The sequence below is a fragment of the Amphimedon queenslandica genome, unplaced genomic scaffold (genome assembly GCF_000090795.2).
Source record: "Amphimedon queenslandica unplaced genomic scaffold, v1.1 AMPQUscaffold_13118, whole genome shotgun sequence".
NCBI lineage: Eukaryota > Metazoa > Porifera > Demospongiae > Haplosclerida > Niphatidae > Amphimedon > Amphimedon queenslandica.
The window spans coordinates 35,694-56,451 of NW_003546646.1; the positions used below are offsets into that span (position 1 = coordinate 35,694).

General features: G+C 34.0%; 5 protein-coding genes across 6 annotated transcripts; 1 reads left to right on the forward strand and 4 right to left on the reverse strand.

Annotated features, from left to right (window-relative positions):
* The first annotated feature begins 735 nt into the window (after positions 1-735).
* On the forward strand, positions 736-2,382 carry LOC109585107 (uncharacterized). Its single transcript, XM_020001055.1, has 2 exons — positions 736-2,097; positions 2,189-2,382. Exons 1-2 carry the CDS (start codon positions 744-746, stop codon positions 2,371-2,373), a joined length of 1,539 nt encoding a protein of 512 aa, XP_019856614.1. The 5' UTR covers positions 736-743; the 3' UTR covers positions 2,374-2,382.
* Positions 2,383-2,437: 55 nt separating this feature from the next.
* Positions 2,438-6,992, reverse strand: LOC109585105 (uncharacterized). Its single transcript, XM_020001052.1, has 6 exons — positions 6,765-6,992; positions 6,592-6,700; positions 3,036-4,957; positions 2,953-2,986; positions 2,630-2,902; positions 2,438-2,529 (listed from the first exon to the last, which is right to left on the reverse strand). The coding sequence occupies exons 1-6, from the start codon at positions 6,855-6,857 to the stop codon at positions 2,507-2,509; spliced, it is 2,454 nt and encodes an 817-aa protein (XP_019856611.1). The 5' UTR covers positions 6,858-6,992; the 3' UTR covers positions 2,438-2,506.
* An 85-nt stretch (positions 6,993-7,077) lies between these two features.
* Positions 7,078-12,271, reverse strand: LOC100638228 (uncharacterized). Of its 2 annotated transcripts, none has more exons than XM_020001051.1 (15): positions 12,174-12,271; positions 12,054-12,121; positions 11,526-11,699; positions 10,623-11,446; positions 10,249-10,563; positions 9,840-10,187; positions 9,710-9,796; positions 8,955-9,667; positions 8,842-8,905; positions 8,709-8,798; positions 8,562-8,669; positions 8,367-8,462; positions 8,255-8,311; positions 8,180-8,209; positions 7,078-7,767 (listed from the first exon to the last, which is right to left on the reverse strand). In XM_020001051.1, exons 4-15 carry the CDS (start codon positions 10,936-10,938, stop codon positions 7,133-7,135), a joined length of 2,859 nt encoding a protein of 952 aa, XP_019856610.1. In that variant the 5' UTR covers positions 10,939-11,446; positions 11,526-11,699; positions 12,054-12,121; positions 12,174-12,271; the 3' UTR covers positions 7,078-7,132. The 2 variants fall into 2 exon arrangements, with proteins under 2 accessions (XP_019856610.1, XP_019856609.1); XM_020001050.1 differs by having other exon boundaries at positions 8,709-8,810.
* An 845-nt stretch (positions 12,272-13,116) lies between these two features.
* On the reverse strand, positions 13,117-15,139 carry LOC109585106 (uncharacterized). Its single transcript, XM_020001054.1, has 8 exons — positions 14,994-15,139; positions 14,583-14,933; positions 14,471-14,536; positions 14,374-14,424; positions 13,620-14,323; positions 13,492-13,570; positions 13,334-13,438; positions 13,117-13,280 (listed from the first exon to the last, which is right to left on the reverse strand). Exons 1-8 carry the CDS (start codon positions 15,118-15,120, stop codon positions 13,204-13,206), a joined length of 1,560 nt encoding a protein of 519 aa, XP_019856613.1. The 5' UTR covers positions 15,121-15,139; the 3' UTR covers positions 13,117-13,203.
* Positions 15,140-15,832: 693 nt separating this feature from the next.
* LOC109585103 (uncharacterized) lies at positions 15,833-20,684 on the reverse strand. The gene is made up of 8 exons (XM_020001048.1): positions 20,042-20,684; positions 19,934-19,988; positions 19,825-19,881; positions 19,722-19,781; positions 19,587-19,679; positions 17,417-17,615; positions 17,148-17,359; positions 15,833-16,678 (listed from the first exon to the last, which is right to left on the reverse strand). The coding sequence occupies exons 1-8, from the start codon at positions 20,669-20,671 to the stop codon at positions 15,939-15,941; spliced, it is 2,046 nt and encodes a 681-aa protein (XP_019856607.1). The 5' UTR covers positions 20,672-20,684; the 3' UTR covers positions 15,833-15,938.
* Between the last annotated feature and the right edge of the window lie 74 nt (positions 20,685-20,758).

Sequence of the window (20,758 nt, forward strand, 5' to 3'; positions counted from 1 at the left end):
GATAGGATCATGGTTTTGTTTCATTGGATTTTATGAAATTGCTGGCTGGATGATGGTGAAACCATTTGAAGCTACCAGTGAATATTTGATTCCAAGTTGTGAACTATATGTACTGATAATGAACTTCCTTGTATTACTCGTTTGTCTTATTAGCTTCCTTGTGTTAAGTCATCGGTATAAACTCCACAGGAGGGAGGATGTGTTTCATGCTTATCTTATAACTGAAAATTATTATGAAAATGAATTTAACAGACGCGATTATTATGGCAGCTTTTAATTACTTGTACACGAATGTTTGTTGACTACATTACATCAGTTGTTTTTTGTAATTATACTTTATGTTGAAGTCTTGGTTAAAATATGTTTATTTAGTTGCTGATGCGCTGATTCAAATTTACATGATTGTCATGCATTGTTGTTGCACTAATCACCTTTAGGTCTTGAACATAAAAGATGTCATATGGTACACTACATGTATCGACTAGATAATTTATGCTTGTATTAATAGAGAGCATGATTACGTAACGGTGAACTGAAAGTCATCTTCATTTTCAAAATAAACTTTGTATGAAAGCAAAGCTAGCACTAGCTCTAAAGGTGGTTTACCTAACCATTACCCAATTATCGCAAACAGTTGTGAGCATTTGTGGTATTATTGTGAGGATATAATGCTTGTTGAAACTGCTATTGTGGTTGGTGTTTATTAAATCAGAAAGATGTTTTATTTTCAATGCAGAAAGTCAATGGAAAGAAGAAGCAAGTGTATCATTATTTGCTCTCTACTCTGGTTTATGTTATTGCGATCATTTGACATCTCTATACTTTTCTCTTTCAAAACCTGGAAACAAAGGGACAGTGACCTGTATAAATTTATTTTGAATTCGGTTGCTATCTTGTTTTATATTCCTTTGCCCATTTTCAGTCTCTTTGCTGAAATTAAGTTTGGGCTGCTCAAAACAGCTATTGCCATCACATGTATTGAAGCTGTATGTTCACTGTGCTACACTATACTGTCTGTTCTTGATGGTTCAGTGATAGATACTGTTACATCTGTGGTTGTCCCACTCTTTCTTTTTGCACAAGTTTACTTTGAGACTTTAGTTCTATGCTTCATTGCCAATGAACTTACTGAAAGTTCCTGTAGATCTGACCATTTCAGTACTTATGTCTGGTGGCATGTTTGGTGTGCACATACTGGATCAATGGTAACAGAAGTCAGCAGCTGCCTATTTGAAAGTTACAATAATTTTGAAGCTTACGCAAGTTCTGTGCATTTTACATTTTTAATAGTTATTATAATATCAGCTCTCTTCATAAAGAAGTGGACTATCAGATACAATTATACTGTGAATCCTCTCAAACTTATTTCTAGTGTTTTATGTTTTGCACTAAAGAACAAATATCCTTTGAAACGCTCTGCATTGACTTACTGGGAGGAAACTGAACCATCTCGTATTAACTTAGGGAAAGCTAAATATGGGGGACCTTTCTTAGAAAAAGATGTGGAAAGTGTTAAGACATTTTTGCGACTAACCCCACTACTCATTGTGATGACCATGATTTACTTTCCCTTCCAGACATTAGGACGTTTGACAGAAAAGAAAGGATCACTTCCTTTTTGCTTTCTATTTCGTACTTACGTTGCAGAGTATGTAGTAATAATCATCTCTGTACCTCTTTACCAGTTTATCATCAAACCTTACTGCCCAAGAAAAATGAGGTTGAGTATTCTAAAAAGAACTGGATTAGGCATAGCACTTGTAGTTTTGGCAAAGTTTGGATACATTGCACTTGACTTGCTGATAGCTGTTCCTGCCCATGCTAACAACAATGAAACAATATGCTTAGTTAAATCGGCAATCAATGACACTGGGTACCATGATATGATCATTAGCTATGAGTCATTCCTATATTACTACATGATACCTACATGTATTAATTCTCTAGGAGCTCTTCTTACCATTACTGGCAGTCTAGAATTTGTTTTTGCTCAGGCTCCATACAGCATGCGTGGATTACTGATAGGTTTGTGGTTCAGTTTTAGTAGAATATATGCAGCAGTTGGTTGGATGATGGTTAAACCTATTGAGGCTGCAAGTGAGTATCTGGTGCCAAGTTGTGAGTTGTACATATTGATCATGAACTTTGTGCTTATGTTAGTCAGTTTTGTGTTGTTTGTTATTATTAGTCGGTGGTACAAGCTACACAGTAATGAAGATGTTTTCAATGCTCACTATGTTGTTGAGACTCATTATGAAAATGAATTTGATAGACGTGATCAAATTTGTACTTATGGTAGCACATCTGAAGCTTTTCATAATTATTTTTAATTCTTTGTACAACTTTTGTATGCAAATTATTATAATAAAGTAACACTTTTCTAAGACAATAAAATTGCAATTATAATATTCATAACATTATTTAAAAGTTTCTGCATGTAGACTATAATAGATTAATGATAGATATAATTATTTTTAATTAAGATGTGCAGCAAATCCTTTTTTTATCACTTTCTTGATAAGTATGATCCTATAAAAGATAACTATGACTTTTTTAACAATAATAGTTAATATCAAAGCATGAAGAACAAGAATCATTGCAACTGACATAAAAACAGAATGGAACTGACCTCTTAAATGATTACTGGAAAGATCAATTAATGAATCTGCATCAGATTTTAGATTTTCTGCAATAGATGATAATTTTAAAACAAACTCTCTTTTTGAATCCTTATTATTCTTCTCCCAGTCCAGTATCATTCTCATGAACAACTTCCAACCTGTTTCCTCTTCAAAATCATCATCAGTAGATTTAAATTCTTTATAAACAACTTTAGCTACTTCAGGAGAAAGATGTGACAATCTTTCAGCAATATTAGCAGCATCTTCTAGTGTGAATGACTCTATTAAAGTATTATTTTTAAACTGACAGAATTAGTATAAGATCACATACCTCCATTGAGCATTTGTTCATCAGGAACTCGATTCTTTATTTAAAATATGTAACTCACTATTCATTAAGTTATTTTTACTTACTTTTTTAATTTCAGCATTAAACATAGCAATTTTTGCATTATCTTTATCAGAGAGACCACTAGAGCACTTCTTACAGCTGCTAATAAATGGAAGTGAATGACGATAAGTTTGAACTTTGCAAGGATTTGATCCCTCATCACCGGAACACATGATGGCAAAGTTATACTTGATGCTGCTTTGCTTGGACATGACATCATGACATGCCTGAATGACGCACCCACATATTTTAGTCATGTCTTCATGTGAATGGTGAATGCTTGGAAATCGAAATTCTGTAATATCACCAAGGTAAACAAGTTCAAAAAGTAGATTTGAATGTGAAGTAAATGTGGTAACATTGATATGTGTTGATTCCATTGCAGCATGATGAATCTGGATATGAGGCTGATATTCTAAGAATTTTAAGATAAACAAAATTCGAAAGTGTGGCAATGATGTGTTCATTTCTTGAACTAAGTGAAGTGATACAGGAGTGCATTGTAAATCAGGAAGGTTTGTGCATACATTGGGTATGTAATAGATAGGGGAACTACCTTCCAATGTCAAATCAACTTCCTTGTTTGACAATTTAATGGCCATGTTAAATGATTCAAGAAACGACATAAAAACAGGACTGTATGTTCCAAAAATTTGCTCTGAGGTCACAGCTGTGACCAAACCATACTTTGTGACCAATTCATCATCCCCATTGTAGTAAAATAGCTTATCTAACATATTCAAAAATTGAATTGGCTGCGAGATAATCCATTCAGATTTGGAATCAATTAAACTTACATCAATAATACTACCAAAGGACGTAAATAGGCGACAAAACTCTTGAAACATATCAGGACACATACTGAGCTCTTCCGATATTTTTTGCAGTACTGATCTTTTGATGTAAAGCTTTTTGTTACCTAGCAGCATGCCACGAAGGAATATATAAGAAAGTGGAACATCTTGGGCCTGCTTGAGCTCATCTGTGATCCAACTATTAAGAAGTGTCTTAAGAGACTCAAGACCTCTCATTTCGTCAAAGGTTTGAAATTCATAAATATTTTCAATATCAATGAGCTCATTGATTTTTAACTGCTTAGAAACTGCATGCACAACTTCTGTTAATCGGCTTTTTTTATTTTCAGTTTCAGTAGGTCTTCTGAGAGTAGCTATTATGCTACAGAATTTTTTGTAGCGTGTGTCATTTTTCTTTGAAGCAAGTCGAGCAAAAGAAAGGAAATATCGAATACGTGAGCGCCACTTCATTATCAGATCTTTGTCATTACGTAAAACATCAGGATGATTAGGTGGAATTTCAGGAACTTCATAAAGATGCTCAGCATCCCGCAACAGATCAAGGAATAGCCAAACATGGCTATTATACAAGTGACCAGCAAGATGAGAGAGGAGATATGTTGGAATTTTATTGAGGCCAAGATCCCAAACATTGATTAGAGCTAAACCGCATGTGAGAGTTTGATCCCACTTTGATAATCTAATTTTTTTCTGCTGATCATGATTACTTAAATCTGTCATAACTTCTTCAAGGTGTCTGTTAAGGCCTGGATCTTGGAATAGAGAAAACTCTTTTGCAGGAAAAATATGAATGTTAAGATCCCTTAGCTTTTTACCACTAGAACGAATCATGCTTTCCACGCCTGCATATAATACTGATGGATACCCTTTGTTCCGATCTGGAGGTGCCAGTAAAATGCTATTTGAAATTAAATTTCGAGCAGCAAATATTTCACAGAATCCAATGGCATCTCCTTCTTTTAGACCAGTGACTGGCACATCGACATTTCTAACCAGGCATCTTAATGCTGTAGTTTTTGAGCTGTTTGGTAGGCCACCAGTGATCAATAGCATTGGAGAAATCTTTACTTTAATTGATGGGTTCAAAAGGTGATTCGTTAACACCTTGGGAGTTAATGTGAATTCTTCCCCTAGGTATTGACAAGAAAGCTTTCATTAGAATGTTTCAGAATTTATTATTAATTATCAATCAGATGCATGCACATTCTCTTTCTAAATAATATGATAATGCTGGATATGCATTGCTCTTCTTAGTTTAACAACAGCCAAATTTTATCTAGATTGACTATTAGAATTAATAGAAACTGACGTGTCATAAAGTAGATCTAAACACAAATCATAATTCAAAATGCTATCAAATTAATCACCAATTTTTGTACAAACTTTATTAGATCTGTAGTGTTAATTTATCTTAATAATAATGTACAAGTGATAACTTAACATTAATTTAACTCTACATTCTCCAACAGTTCATCATCCTCAAAACTTCAACACCCACTCTCTATTTGATCTTTCGTTTGACTCTCACTCAATTCTCTTGACTATATCTCTAAATTGTTTAGTTCAGTGAGAACATACACATCTTGTTCACATACACATTGTGCTTATCATTAATTTTACAATTATTATTATTCATTGTCTCTTCCACTCCAACTCTCCTCTATCTCAACCAAGAAAACAGGCAATAGAACAAAGAAAAGCTTTATGCAGCAGTATAGTGTTATTTGGTACATTATATACACCAGGACATGTATAGTTTAGTACATGTAGTGTATGCTATTATGAGTCGGAGCATTTATAAGATTTTGTGTGTGTGTAGACTAGTTCAAATTAAGTGGAGTCAGATTACTGATAACAGCTTAATCTACATAATTATGACTCTCTGCATTATTCATTTTGTCAATAGGTCTTTTACAATCATATGTTATTAGATCATTAAAATTTAATTTCAAGTACAAAGCTATAGCTACTACCAAACTGTCAATAGCTACAGCATCTTTCTTGGTCGTATGAACCGGGCTCTCAAGTTTATTGTCACCTAATAGCAGTTATTATTACAAGATAAAAGTGGGCTCAATTTTATAGATTAGATGATAATAATAACAGTGAACAATCATCTTATCAGGTGAAAAGGGAGGAACACTAATTTACTAAAAAAACAGTTACCTGACATAAGTTCTGTTAAAAAGTTTAGCTCTTGCAATAATCAACTTAACAATAAATGGTAACAATACCAGAAAGAAATAATAGATTGCACAGCTTTAAATAAGGAGTGTATGCATTACATCACAATACATCAGTTTACATACTTGTGGTTACATACAATAAAAACTACAGTCCAAAGTGTTAAATGAACCAACCAAGTTCAGATGCCTACTGAGAGGCAAAAGGGGAGACAGAGCAAACACAACCAGAATTAAAAGAGTGATAATTTATGGTTTACCTACTGTAGCGTGCAGAATCATTTAAATTCATAAATTCATAAAAAATTAATCAGTATATATAGTTCAATGGCTAGCTGAAGCAACTGACCAAGACAAATCAAGAGTGTAGGCTATATAGGGAGTTCCATGCCTGGCATATTCTCGCCTGGCACTGGCATGTATGCAGACTCAGACTGAGCAAAGGAAAAAGTTGTATATACTATATATACATGCAAATTGTGCGAAAAGCAATCACAGTCTAGTCATCAGTGTCACACAGTTCAGTATTTATTAATGGTGCTCTACAGAATACTTTTAACAACAATGACAACAATACTTACTCTCATCGCATGACCCAAAATCTCCAAAAACCGGTAAGCTTCTTCTTGGTTGATCCTCATTTTTTCCCTGAATATTAGACACCAAACACCTTAAGTCCGGGTAGTCGTCCTAGATATTGCCAAGCACATATACATATAGAGTCTAGCACTGATCTAAAAATAACTAGCCTTACCCCTGTCTCTTCTAGTGGAGAAATATACAGATAAGGTTCATCAACAATCTCATCTGCAGTAGCCGAGGCAGTAGCTCTATTTGATTTACTCATTTTGTAACAAAAGTCCAAACTCCAAACAACACTGGAAATTACAGGAAAAATGAGGAAATAGATCTAGATGTTTGTCAAAATCCGCCCCTTTTTAGTTTTTTAACTTTTTTTTAAAGCAGGGGCAAATACTATAAAGATTATAACAGCTCAGAGTCATGCATGCATATCAGATAGCTCAGCCACACCTTTTAGACTAACACCCACGCATTAGCTCACTTCCTTTTGCAATTGCCAATAAAAATACTATTATAAATAAAGCGAAGTATTGTAATTATTTAAATTATTTGTTCCACAAAATCTAATCTGTTTTTAATATGCTCATAATAAGGTAAAGTAGAACAAGTTCCTTGATGTAATTCATCTAACCCAAGTATCCTTAGTGTATTATTGGTCTTGAGTGATTCCATCAACATCATTACTCCATCAGTATCAATGTTAGTGCGGTGGAGATCAAGGTAACTGAGTGCATTGTTAAGAAGTAAAAGTTCAGCAAGTAACTGAGCACTAGATGCAGTGATGCCAGGATTGTAATCAAGATACAAATATTGAAGTGTTTCATTACATTGCAGTGATTGTGTTAGTGCAATGACTCCATCATCACTGATTGAATCATGAGCAAGGCTCAAAATTTTCAATGATTTGTTGATTGATAATTGAGAAGAGAATGAGAGGATATCCTCACGTGTTAAGAATGACGAGAGTATACAAAGTATTTCTATTGTACTTCTCTCCAATATAGCTGGTAATAGGACTTGTATACTCTCAGATGATGAGCGGATGAGCATAATGCTAATATGTCTGTCCTCCAATTTACTGATTACCTCCATACATTGATCTGCCGATGGTCTAATGAGCTGTACATTATCTTGTCTCCATTCCACCTCTCTATCATTTTGTACTTCATTTTGTACTAATAATAAACATACAATTTCAGATAATTTTATGTGAGAAATAAAAATTAATGTTACCAAGAATGAACAATTATCTATAGCTTACTGTACTCCAGATTTTCCCACCCACAATTCCACACACACACACACACACACACACGCACACTACTGTAACTCACTGCATCAATCTCAAACCATCTACACAATATTTTATCAAACTCATGCAACCCCAGAAAAGAGAAAAGACTGGGAGAGTTGGGTACCCTATAACATTTTAACCAGGTTCACAAGACAAAACTGTTAATTGCTTCAAAAGATAACATGAAACAAGCACATCTCTCAACCTCCACAAATGACAACCAGGAATAACAATAGTAACAAAGTGCTAACTAAATCAGTCAAATCATGTACAGATAATTGTATTTAACTCACAGTTTACATTATCATATATGTCGTCATTACCTGTATGATTATAATAATTAAATATTCATTCACTCATTCATGTACTTGATGTGTCACTATCACTCTCAGATGATTCATCTTTTGTCTCTGATATCTCTCCAACTGGTAATTGTAAATATTAAAATAGAAATTAATACATTAAGTGTAAAATACATACTGTTATTGTTATCAAGTTTCAGTTTCAATTGTTCTACTTCTTGTAGTCTATTCTCTGACAGTTCCTTCAATGACGCTAACTCTTTCTCAGTATTTGCTACAATTTACAAGGTCAACACTAATTGTTTTGATTTACTTCAACCAATGTACATGTACATCACACATTCTTAGATCAACATTGTACAAACTGATATACCTTCTCTTTCTTTCATAATCTGGTTCAAAATATTTTCTTTCTCTGCCACTTCTTTCATTAGCGACGACATTTTTTCTTTAAGTTCATTGATTATATCTTCATTTTGAGCTACTAGCTAATAGGATTAATAACTATAAATAATCATACCATTTATGCATTGACTTTCCTCAAGCTTAATTTGTAATACTTCTAATTCTTTCAATCTGTTTTCTGATACTTCCTTAAATATTGCTAACTCTGTTTCAGTAGCTATTAAGGATCAAATAAACAGTTTTCTTACCCATTATCTTTTGATCTCTGTCTCTTAAAGCAGTTTTCAAATCATTAATCTGTACTAGCAAGTCCTTCAGTAAGAGTCAGAATATAATGTACATAAGTTCATTCATTTCTAACCTGAGTAGTGTCCCATACGGTATCTTGTCCTACTATAAATTCTTTTAATTCTTTTATTCGTAATGCATCTATCTTCTCAAGGACAATACTTTTAAGTAAACCAGTGCATTCAGCAGGGCAGTAGCAGGTCACTACAACTGATCGACCAGTACCAACTTTATCGATCTGTATGTGGCACTTATGTAGTGGCTCCAGCTCATCCAAAACATCAATGATATCCTGCAAGGTACATTTATCAGGATTCCAGTTGAACACAAACACAACTGTTTCACATAAAAGGCGAGATGGAGTAGCAACTGCTTGTAGTTCCTCACCAAGGCAAAGACTCACTGATACTGACTTACAGAAATCCTTAGCTTCCTCTTTGAATGATTTAATGATTGGCTCAGCCTCTTCTATGTTGAATTCAAAAGCTAAATTTTCAAGGGGACTTAAGTCAACAATACTGCACTTTCTTTTTACTACATTTAATATTTCATTGATTGTCATTTTGTAAGAAAGTTGCGACTTCAGATCAGGAAACAAGTCAATAATTAGTTCCTTCATTTCATCAATATTTAAAGCAGTTTTCTTGCTATAAAAAATACGCCGAACTCGAAAAAAAGTAGATCCAAATTTTGATCTCATTTCTTTAAACTTTTTTTTCATATCTCGGGGAAAAAGAATTTTATGATTACCATGTTTATCCGTTTCATTGTCATCAAATAGTGAACCTGTAAAAGGTAAAAGTTAAGATGGAGTTATAATGATTATACTTTCTGAACTAGCAGACATAGACTTTTGTTTTGAAAAATAAATGTCACTCTCTTTAACATCATTATCACAATAATTGAAATACTTTCCTAAAACAAAAAGGTAACTTTATGCAAGAAAGACTGAATTTACTATATTCTTCAAAAATAGTATCTCCAATATGAGCAGTCTCTGAGAACTTCCTCAATACATTAACAAACAACTCCAGGTGTTTGTAATTGGAGTGAACAGCATCTCGTACAGCTTTGAGGAGAACTGCTCTACTGTCAGAGACAGAACCTCTGGTAGACATGACACAAGATAGAGCCTCATCAGATATAACCTCTTCATGAAGCAACTTTGCCATATGAACTGGTTCAGTAATTGACTGAGAGAGAGTACTGTAATTGTTCCTCAATATATCACTAGCACGATCTTCATTATCACCTACTACACCCTGTAGTTGTACTAATGTACTATCATTATCTTGAGGAATTTTCCCTTTCATTATAAATTATTCATAATAAATAATAATAATGACATTACAATATTCAGTGCTTACCATAATTGGTCATCATGTCATTGGCTATATCTCTTGTTTCTTCAACATCAGACAGTACTATGGTAATATTTTTAAGTTTCTTGTAGTCGCTAGCCACTGTTTCTTGCACTGCTGTCAGTAAAATGGTCTTCTTGTCATCCAGTGACCTCCTCTGATCCATCCTCTCCATTTCATCCAGAGTAGCTTCACTTATACATCTCTTACAGTATAACAGTTGAGACACTTGTACAGGAGAGACAAGAGCCTCATTTAATGATTCAATATTCCGTTCAAGAATAGAAACTGCCTCAGAAGATGGTGATATATGATCTAAATCTAATAAAATAATTATGTTACCATTGAGTTTCAAGTCTAAATTTAACTTGAACACTTACAAGCTGCCTTATGTAACTCCTTCAAATGCTTTTCATATTTATCAGCGAGTGTATTCTCTCCCACTACTTTCTTTCTCAATGCTTCCAGTACTTGTCTCCTACTAGCAGTAGGAGTAGTGGCCAGCCATAGATTGAACATCTCTATCATCTTGTGAGCGTCATTGTGGCTAGTTTGTCCTTCAATACTTCTCAATCGTTTCTGATCCAAGTCAAGCATTGTACCAACAGTGTACCAGTTAGTACTAACATCAACATGCTCCGTTAGCTCCGTAATAGTTGGAGTAGCTGACAAGAAACAATCGAAAGAATTTTCCATGTTTTGTTTTCCTGCTAAAAATTTGAACACGCCCTGACGCCCATGCAATTAATTGATCCTGCTAACCACAATTTTGATTTCTTATGCATGACGAAAGCAGTTTGGCTCTAACTTATTGAAAGAAAAAGCTAATGTATTTAACATGTGCTTTGAACTATGCCCTCCTCTCATTTTACTTTCTCTTAATTTTTCTTGTAACAAAGAGATATTATTATTGAAAGGTAAGCTAAAAACTTAAGGAACAGCTTGCTGAAACCTATCAATAGGCAAAGACACACACACACACACACACACACACACACTAAAAATCACATATTAAAAAATTTTAATCTGGACCACTGTTTATTTGTCTTAATCCTACAAATACATATGCCAAATAAGCAGTTACGCCACATATTATTCCAAAATGCAACAGTCCAGCTATGAGTCCACCGATAATCATTACAAGAGAACATTTACGTTTTGATTCTGCTTTACCTGTCACTCCATGTGCTTGAGCCTCACGAGCCTATTAAAATAACACAAAATATAAATTAAGTTTAATAAGTGCAAAGTTGTGCACTAAATCTAGAACTATCTAATTGTACCTGAACAGACAATATTATGGCTGGTATTAAGAAGCAAAGACCCAGTGATCCAAAGAAACAGCAAATAAAACTCAGTACAATGGACACAATGAAATACTGATCCTTCTGCAGAGGACGGTGTCTGTGATTGGGAGTACGTCCAGGCTGATTGGTAATTAGGCCTGCTCCATTATCCTATCACATAAAAAGGGAGAAAAAAAAACAAGTAGATCTATATGACCTGCAAGAGTAAAGCAATATCACTCTGAAACACTCTCCCCTCTTCTATCAAACTCTCTTCCTCTCTCTTTTCTATAAAACTGTACATGTATGTCCATTGTAACTTATAACTTTATTAAGTATAGTCTACATATTAATTCTTTATTTATGTGCTCCATTAGCAATTGTGCTAATGTCTTGTTGTGTAAAAAAAGTAATTGTAAAACTGAGCTAATTAAAGCAGACATTAAATGTTTGCTTTATGCTACCACCTTAGAAGTGTTACAGTTTACTAAAATGTTAAACATAGATACTGGTTCCTTATCTTACTGTCAATACTGTGCTTGCACTGCCATATGTCATCTCCCTGTACTGATGTGGTATAAACAATGAAGTACCTATTAGTATTGCACCTCTTAACAATTGGTATACAGTATAAGGTTTACTCACGATGTTCATTCAACTCCATTGGGAGACAGGATAAGTGATGAGGGCCAAAAAGGGGTGGAATTGTTTGTATTACAGATTATAGATTAGATAGCGACTGAGTAAGTTATACATTTGCAGATTTGCAAGGCTAAAATAATGTTTACAATTATTATACTGTTTGTATGGCTAGCTTCTATAAGGACATCAGCTTTCTCTATTCTCTTTAATCCGTCAAATCATTAGTCAGGCATCTTTAGGGTCTATGCCTAAACATACATAACAAATGATAATGTGGCTTGTTATTTTAATTGGTTGCTTAATGCTATGCAGGAAGTTTGAGCTGCTTCACAGTAATTTTGTGACATTCTTGAAGCAATTAGCTTTATTCCAAAAATTGGCTTATGCTATATGAACAAAATTAAACCTCCATTTACTCTTAATTATTATATGTAATTTTCTCACTCTCTCTCTCTCTCTCTCTCCCATCCTCCTTATAGTCAGGCAGAGCCTAACCCACCGCATGACTACCCTCCTTTTACACTGGTCAGGAAATACATCCACACAGTCAGCCTAGGTAATCCATTGCTTCTTATGTATAATACTATGGTTGATAACGGTGACTAACTTTTGCCTTTAATAATTAATATGTGCAATGGCACTAATGTGTCGCAAATGTGTTACTAAAATTTAGCCACATGACTCCCGCCATTCAATATTGATTTGCACCTGTTGCCACTAAAAATAAAGAACAACTTGATTACCGTATACGTCCAAATTTTCGAGGGTTCAAAATTTCGTGTTTTCAATGAAATTTGCTCAAAAGTTAATATTCGTGTGAGCTAATTTTCGTGTTCTGGCCATAGTCTACATACAATAGAATGGCATTAGAGGTGTTTTAAATTTCGTGGATTTAAGGTGAGCACGAAAATAACGAAATTTAATACACCTCGAAAATTAAGACGCGTACGGTATTACAAAATACAAACTTATAATTCATTAACAAGTGTATCTGAATTATTAAACAATAATGTTCATTAATGCATTTCTAGGTTCAATATAGATATTCCTCCATATAAGTGGAAGTAGTTACCACTGTACATCGTCTCTGTAATTTCTCATCAAATTTATCTACATGCATGCAAATGTATTAATATTTTTAGTCAGTAGTTAGTTCGAGTTACCTGCTGCAAATATATGTGTCTGTTCTTTTTCTTTTTTTGTTCGTAGCTTAAATGGTTCTGATAACAGTTGCCTCATGTACAACTGCATAAGTTCCCTCTCCTGCCCTATAGTATGTGTATATCATAACAACATGAATAATTACACAGGTTACTTATACCTTCAACAGTCTTTATGATAGGCTTGTCAATCTCTTTAGAAGTGTCAGCTGTAGATTTAATTGCTAATGCTGACAATACCTTCAATTTAAATGATGTAATCATTATTAAATTTCTTAATTATTCATACCTCATGAGCAGTATTGTTATTCCATATACTACGGTTGCCTACTTTAAATTCCTTTAATCCTTTCACTTGCAGTATCTCTATCTTATCAAGGACAGCCATTATCAGTGAGCCAGTGTATTCAGCAGGGCAGTAGCAGGTTACTACAACTGATTGACCTTTACGAGCATTTAATACTTTGAGATCTATATGATATTTGTGCAGAAGCTCTAACTCCAAAAGCACATCATTGATGTCTTGCAGTGTAGTTTCATCAGGATTCCAATTTAGGACAAAGGTTATTGTTTCACATAGCAAATATCGTGTTGGAATCACTTGTAGTGTTTCGTCACTGGAAAGACTCACAGATACTGACTTGCAAAATTCTTTAGCCACTTCTTTATGTTCTCTGATGATGTCTTCAGCCTCTTTTACTTTAAACTGTTGAGCTAGTACTTCAAGAGGACGGACATCAACAATGCTACATTTTCTCTTTACCACATCGAGAACACTATCAATTTTTTTTGCAACAGAAAGTTCAGCCTTGAGATCAGGGAAACAGTCAGTGAGCAGTGCTTTCACTTCATCGACATCTTTCTGTGATTTCTTAGCCCATTTCTTTGAAAAAAGAAGTCGTACATTATAGAAAGTTGATCCAAATTTCATTCGCATATCTTTAAATTTTTGTCCCATATTACGAGGAAATGGTATTTTATGACCTAAAATAGCTTTTTAAAAAGAATAAAATAATTGCAACTAAAATGAACATAATTCTTACATTCTGAGTCACTTGAAGTCAATGCACATGCATTATCTAGAGATTTCCTTTCTGAATTAAAGAGTGCATATAAATTAAATGACACCATTAAATATACTTTCAACTAAGTAAGTCTCCATTTCTTCAACATCTTCAACATTATCACCAGTGTTAAAAAGATGCTCTATAAATAATAGTTGATATAAAAGTATCATTTTAAGTTAACATACTGCATTCTTCAAAGATAGCATCACCAATATGAGCAGTCTCAGGGAACTTTCTCAATACAGTAACAAACAACTCCAGGTGTTTGTAATTGGAGTGAACAGCATCTCGTACAGCTTTGAGGAGAACTGCTCTACTGTCAGACACAGAACCTCTTGTAGACAGGACACAAGACAGAGCCTCATCAGATATAACCTCTTCACGAAGCCACTTAGCCATTTGAACCTGTTCAGTTATTGACTGAGAAAGAGCACCGTAATTATTCCTCAATATATCACTAGCACAATCTTCATTACCACCTACCACCTCCTGTGGTTGTACTACTGTACTAAAATCCTCTTGAGGAATTGTCTCTTCTGTATCAGAATCATATTCATAGATTAGTTATGACAATAGATAATGATTAATTTTCTTACCATATTTGGTCATCATTTCATTGGCTATATCTCTTAATTCTTCAAAATCAGACAGCACTGTAGCAATATCTTTAAGTTTCCTGTAGTCACTAGACACTGTTTCTTTCATGGCAGTCAATAGAATCATCTTCTTCTCATTCAGTGACCTAGCTTCACTTATACATCTTTTACTGTATAACAGTTGAGACACTTGTACAGGAGAGACAAGAGCTTCATTCAATGATTGAATATGACTTTGAAAAATAGAAACTGCTGATGGTGGTGTATGACCTACACCAATTAAATAATATATAATTATTTTAGATAATAATTTAGAAGATGATCATTATAAAACTTACAATATGTTTCATGTAAGCTCTTCAAATGTTTTTCATATTCATCAGCGAGTGTATTCTCTCCCACTACTCTTATTCTCAATACATCCAGTACTTGTCTCCTACTAGCAGTTGGAGTAGTGGTCAGCCATAGATTGAACATCTCTATCATCTTGTGAATGTCAGTGTGGATAGTTTGTCCTTCAATACTTCTCAATCGTTTTTGATCCAAGTCAAGCATTGTACCAACTATGTACCAGTTAGTGCTAACATCAACATGCTCCGTTAGCTCCTTTATTGTTGGAGGAGATGACAAGAAAGTATCAAAAGAGACTTCCATGCTTTATCAAGTCACTATTATTTTACTCTATTGTATGATCAAGTGCCCTGCCCCTCACCCTGCCCAATTAATTAAAGCCTGGGGTGCTGAGCAAATGATTATCCATTCCATAAAATTAAAAATTTTATTTTTTGGAAAAGCTAAAAAAATTAATAAAAAGTCAAATATAAAAAATAATACAAGCTATTTACAACAACATAAAAATATAACATAGGCTATTTACAATCATCATTACTCTAATAGATTACTGCCAAACATACAATTTTTGAATGGCTAGCTTCCATGAAGACTTCAACTTTCTCTTAAATCCATCATATCAGAAGGACACTTTACAAATCTTAATTCTAAGTCCCTATGCAACCATGCTGGCGGTTTGTTTCCAATGCCAGAATGAAGAATTTCCCCATATGAACTAACATCAATGGTCTCTGCTGTGCTAACTGCTCCTTTAAACACATCCAGTTTCTTTTTATCTAATAGCAGGCAGTGCCACACATTCTCGTGTTCTTTGCTTTTGCCAGTAACAATATAAATAAGTTCTGAACTACCAGATATACACTGTGTCCAGGTGAATTTAGACGAACAACTGCTATCTATTTCACAAGTTTCATCTCTTCCCTTACCACAACAAATGACTCTGAAATCAATCCCAAAACACCTTTGCCCTGATTCTAAAACTTTCCCATCATGGCAATGCATCAGTCCCTTCTCGTCTTCGTCAAAATCCACCCCCTCACTTATGAATGAGAGAGCTGTCGCTTCTTCATCATGCTGACAAGACGCAATTATTTTTATTAGAAACTTATTCCTCCTAGCATGATGCCCACAAGCTGGTATATTAAACTCATCTAGTTTCCTAGCCCAGTCATTAATCCATTGGCCTGAGTAGCTACAGTCGGAGACTATGGTCAGTGAAGAGCCCATGTAGTGGCTGCAGTAGAGATTGAAGATATCATCAAATGAAATGATGCCGTCTTTGAAGCACCAGTTACCAGTACCCCTCTCTCCATGACCAGTGTACCAGATGACAGCTGTGTATAAAAACGATAAATTAATGTGACAATACAGTGAGGCATTAAATTATAGTAGACTCAAATTAAATAACTAAAGTTAAATGAATTACATGTATGTATATATACAACCAGAAACGTTTTAAAGTCACAATTTTTAATGCAATGTGCCATGACTAAAAGTATGTATAAACCAATGACCATGTTAACATAAGAACATTTCTATAAATAATAGCCACACACTCAACATCAATCCAAAATCAAATAAGATTTCTACACTTTGTGACATGTAATCTTCACCATTATTATTTACTATTATTTTACACACGTACATGTACATGTAGATAAGCGGACAAATGAAGATTTAGTTCTTCAAAATTTTGAGGCTGTACAATATACATGTACATGTAAAATAATTTTTTTGCCATTGATACATTTCACAAGTTGTTGAAATACAAATGTTCGAAACATTATTTTACCAAACATTTACCTCCTTTATGTTTCTTGCTGTAAAATAACGCTTTAATCATGTCAATGTAATCCTGTCTAGATTTTTCTTCTCCAGGAAAGCCATGGGACAAGAAAAATACCTCAAACCTTTCGTTGTACTTTTCATAAACGTTTTTAATTCTTTCAATTTCGTCGCTCATCCACTTCTCCCCTTTCAAGTGGCTGGGAACAATCTTAGGAGCTACAGTATACCTATATGTACAAAACAAATGATAATGAGGTTTGTTTTGAATATTCAGCTAAACTGACTGTTTTGAAAAAGCACCAAATGATCCAATGATGAGTACATCTCTGTCTTGGGGTTGAAACAACCTCCAAGTGTTAACTCTTTTCCTTGTTCTTGGTTTACAGGCTACCTCTGGCTCTGACTCATCAAATTCAAGTTCTTTCACTTCTTTCACTTCAGTGTCTTTTTTAAGAGGCTGAACAAGAAGGACTGGTTTTACAACTATTGTAGAGTTGATTTTACAGTCATCGAAATTTATACAAAGTAAAACATGTAAAAAACAATACATGTACATGTGCATCCAATAGATTCAAATTTATGAAATACTGTTAATTTAATAGTCATTATGTATTAATGGCTAGCAGCTGTGGTCATTTTGGTCATTTGTGGCAAAAGTTAGTTCCATATTATTTTAGGGTTCAATACAAGAGTAGTATTGAATACTTTGGAACTGAAATACTTATAAAATCTTTCGTGGCCCAAAATTTTTGTGAATTTTGTGATTTATTCAAAATTCATAAAAACAAAATTCACAAAACTGATTTAATATTGATCAACATTCAACAAACAGATTTTTGGATGAATTTGTAAAATTTTTGGGCCATGAAAATTTCTCGCTATACAGTACTGCCACTCACTATTGACAAATCACCTGTGCAGTACTATTCACTAAAGGCCTCCATACATTAGGCAACATGTTGCTGGCAACTTTGTGGTTACTTTGATCTTGTAAGCAACATGTTGCCAGAAATAGAAGGCTGTTCTATTTCTGGCAACATGTTGCTTACAGATCAAAGTAACCACAAATGTTGCTAGCAACAGGTTGCCTCGTGTATGAAGGCCTTAAGAGTAGAATAAGCTATACATGGAAGGCCATTGTCAAAACCTTGTGATTTTGCATGCACTAGACACAGTTACACACTGCTATCTTTTAGAAGTTTAAGCTGATTTTTCAAGTTATGGTAATATGGTCAATTTAACTCAATTTCTGAAAAATACCTTGTACTATAGCCCATGGTTTTTTCCAAAAAATGGGTACAAAATTATCCCCAACTTTTATTAAATTTTCTGATACATATTGATGCCCTCAAGCTACATGTATGTAGAAAGTTTGAGCTGATTCCAACTTAAAACTTTTTTGAGTTATGTTATTATTTAAAATGAGCCAATTTCTAAAAAAAATCCCTGTACTTATATATAGCACATGGTTTTGTCAGAAAAATGGCTCTAAAATCCCCCCCCCCAAATTTTTATTACATTTTTTGATACATATTGATGCACTTATGCTATGTAAAATATTTGAACCAAATCCGACTTCATTTTTTAAAGTTATGGCCAATTTTTAAAATAGGCCAAATTTTGAAAAATACCCAAGGCTATAGCCCATGGTTTTTTCGAAAAATGGCTCCGACATCACTCCCAATTTTTATGAAATTCTCTAAGCCATATTGATGCACTTATGCTATGTAAAAAGTTTGAGCTGATTCCGACTTCAATTTTTAAAGTTATGGCCATTTATAAAAATAGGCCAAATTTTGAAAAATACCCAAGGCTATAGCCCATGGTTTTTTTCAAAAAATGGCTCCAAAATCACCCCCAATTTTTATTACATTTTCTGATACATATTGATGTACTTATGCTATGTAAAAAGTTTGAGCCAATTCCGACTTCAATTTTTAAAGTTATGGCCATTTTTAAATATAGGCCAAATTTTGAAAAATACCCAAGGCTATAGCCCATGGTTTTTTCCAAAAAATGGCTACAAAATCACCCCTAATTATTATTGCATTTTTTGATACATTATTGATGTCCTCAAGCTATGTTGAAAGTTTGAGCTCATTACGACTTAAATTATTTGAGTTACATGTATGAATATTTTTTAAAATGAGCCAATCTCTAAAAAAATCCCTATACTATAGCCCATGGTTTTTCCCCAAAAATGGCTCCGAAATCACCCCCAATTTTTATTACATTTTCTAGTCCATATTAATGTACTTATGCTATGTAGAAAGTCTGAGCTGATTCCGACTTCAATTTTTCAAGTTATGACCATTTTTCAAAAAATTGAACATTTTGAAAAATAGTCATGGTTTTTTAACAAAATTACTCCCAATGTATTACATTTTCTGATGCTACAATACAAGGTAATTATGTTTTGATCTTTCCTGTAACTTTTAAACTACTATTACTCACCTAATTTTGATGACTTTGTAACTGATACATCAGGAATAGGCCCTTCATGTAACTGCGATTCAATGCAAGCTGGATAAATACACATAGGTCCTACTGATGCAATCATAAAAACAAAATTGCAAAATTAGTCTCCACCTTCTGTTGACTGAACTATGGCTACTGGTGATTCTTTTGGGCTTGTTCTTATTGCCACTTCTACATAAATTCATTTTAAATTTTAATTTTTTTTATTTCTTACCATTTATAACTTGATTCTTACTATCTTCATTCAACAATTGTTCATTCTTAGTAAGATCTACAAGTAAAAAATCATCATAACTCTTGCCACTACATAATTACGTACATACCATTTCTCTCTTTATTATCAACTTCTTGTTCGTCATCTTTAATCCCTGAATTCTCCTAGTGTAAAAGTAAGCTATAATATTCAATAACTAATTTTACAAGCAATTTACCTCATTCACACGGCCCAATATGTCACAAGTACATGAGCTTGCACCAGCTACATTCAGTATGTATCTGCTCTTGCACTTTACTTTGCTTGCTATTCTTGTTCTCAGACCTTCAGGACCACACAGAGTAATTCTGACAAGAGACTTGCTACAAATGATCCTATAAAGGTGTAGAAACGATGCCAGCTCCGAAAAAATACAGCACAGAGTCAACTTGAATTCAGACACAGTTGTAGACGAAAGAACATCGATGGGGAACTCAAATTCAACCACTGGTACGAGTGATGAACAAATTGTAGTTCTTAAGATATTGAGCTCTTCCATAAACTCTGAGCTGATTAACTTTCTACAGTAATACTGCTGCTCATCCTCCAGTGATTGCAATGCTCTTAGAGAACTAGTGAACTGGAAGTTGCCTATAAGTTGTAAGAGGATGTCATGATTGAGAAGAGAACAGTGCCGAAAGATAGTATTAGTGACGTCATTGATTGTGTCAAAGCTCTCCAATTCATTTGAAATGTAGCAGGAGAGGAAAGGGATGCTCTTTACTTGTGCTGCTGTGATGTGAGCCACCTTTAAATCAACTTTAGTGTAGATTTGTAAAAACATGAACAATAAAGTGACTTTGGTCATATCATGTTGCTGAAGACACAACATTTCTTTTCTTCCTATTATAAATAAATGATGGATAGTTATTGTACATGTACATGTAAGTTCATG

What these genes read in the sequence shown, in the direction of transcription:
- LOC109585105 (XM_020001052.1), bottom strand. Translation starts at nt 6,857, where the DNA reads ATGAGTAAATCAAATAGAGCTACTGCCTCGGCTACTGCAGATGAGATT. An exon ending in TTTTGGGTCATGCGATGAGA is followed by an intron (nt 4,958 to 6,591) that starts GTAAGTATTGTT and finishes GTCAATACCTAG; the next exon opens with GGGAAGAATTCACATTAACT. An exon ending in TGAACAAATGCTCAATGGAG is followed by an intron (nt 2,903 to 2,952) that starts GTATGTGATCTT and finishes ATACTTTAATAG; the next exon opens with AGTCATTCACACTAGAAGAT.
- LOC109585106 (XM_020001054.1), bottom strand. Translation starts at nt 15,120, where the DNA reads ATGATTCTATTGACTGCCATGAAAGAAACAGTGTCTAGTGACTACAGG. An exon ending in TGCTATCTTTGAAGAATGCA is followed by an intron (nt 14,537 to 14,582) that starts GTATGTTAACTT and finishes TATTATTTATAG; the next exon opens with AGCATCTTTTTAACACTGGT. An exon ending in GACACATATATTTGCAGCAG is followed by an intron (nt 13,281 to 13,333) that starts GTAACTCGAACT and finishes GCATGCATGTAG; the next exon opens with ATAAATTTGATGAGAAATTA.
- LOC109585103 (XM_020001048.1), bottom strand. Translation starts at nt 20,671, where the DNA reads ATGACCAAAGTCACTTTATTGTTCATGTTTTTACAAATCTACACTAAA. An exon ending in TAAGAATCAAGTTATAAATG is followed by an intron (nt 19,782 to 19,824) that starts GTAAGAAATAAA and finishes GAATTTATGTAG; the next exon opens with AAGTGGCAATAAGAACAAGC. An exon ending in CATAGTTCAGTCAACAGAAG is followed by an intron (nt 19,680 to 19,721) that starts GTGGAGACTAAT and finishes TGATTGCATCAG; the next exon opens with TAGGACCTATGTGTATTTAT.
- LOC109585107 (XM_020001055.1), top strand. Translation starts at nt 744, where the DNA reads ATGGAAAGAAGAAGCAAGTGTATCATTATTTGCTCTCTACTCTGGTTT. An exon ending in TAAACCTATTGAGGCTGCAA is followed by an intron (nt 2,098 to 2,188) that starts GTGAGTATCTGG and finishes TGTTATTATTAG; the next exon opens with TCGGTGGTACAAGCTACACA.
- LOC100638228 (XM_020001050.1), bottom strand. Translation starts at nt 10,938, where the DNA reads ATGGAAAATTCTTTCGATTGTTTCTTGTCAGCTACTCCAACTATTACG. An exon ending in GGAGTTACATAAGGCAGCTT is followed by an intron (nt 10,564 to 10,622) that starts GTAAGTGTTCAA and finishes TTATTTTATTAG; the next exon opens with ATTTAGATCATATATCACCA. An exon ending in CAGAGATCAAAAGATAATGG is followed by an intron (nt 8,811 to 8,841) that starts GTAAGAAAACTG and finishes GATCCTTAATAG; the next exon opens with CTACTGAAACAGAGTTAGCA.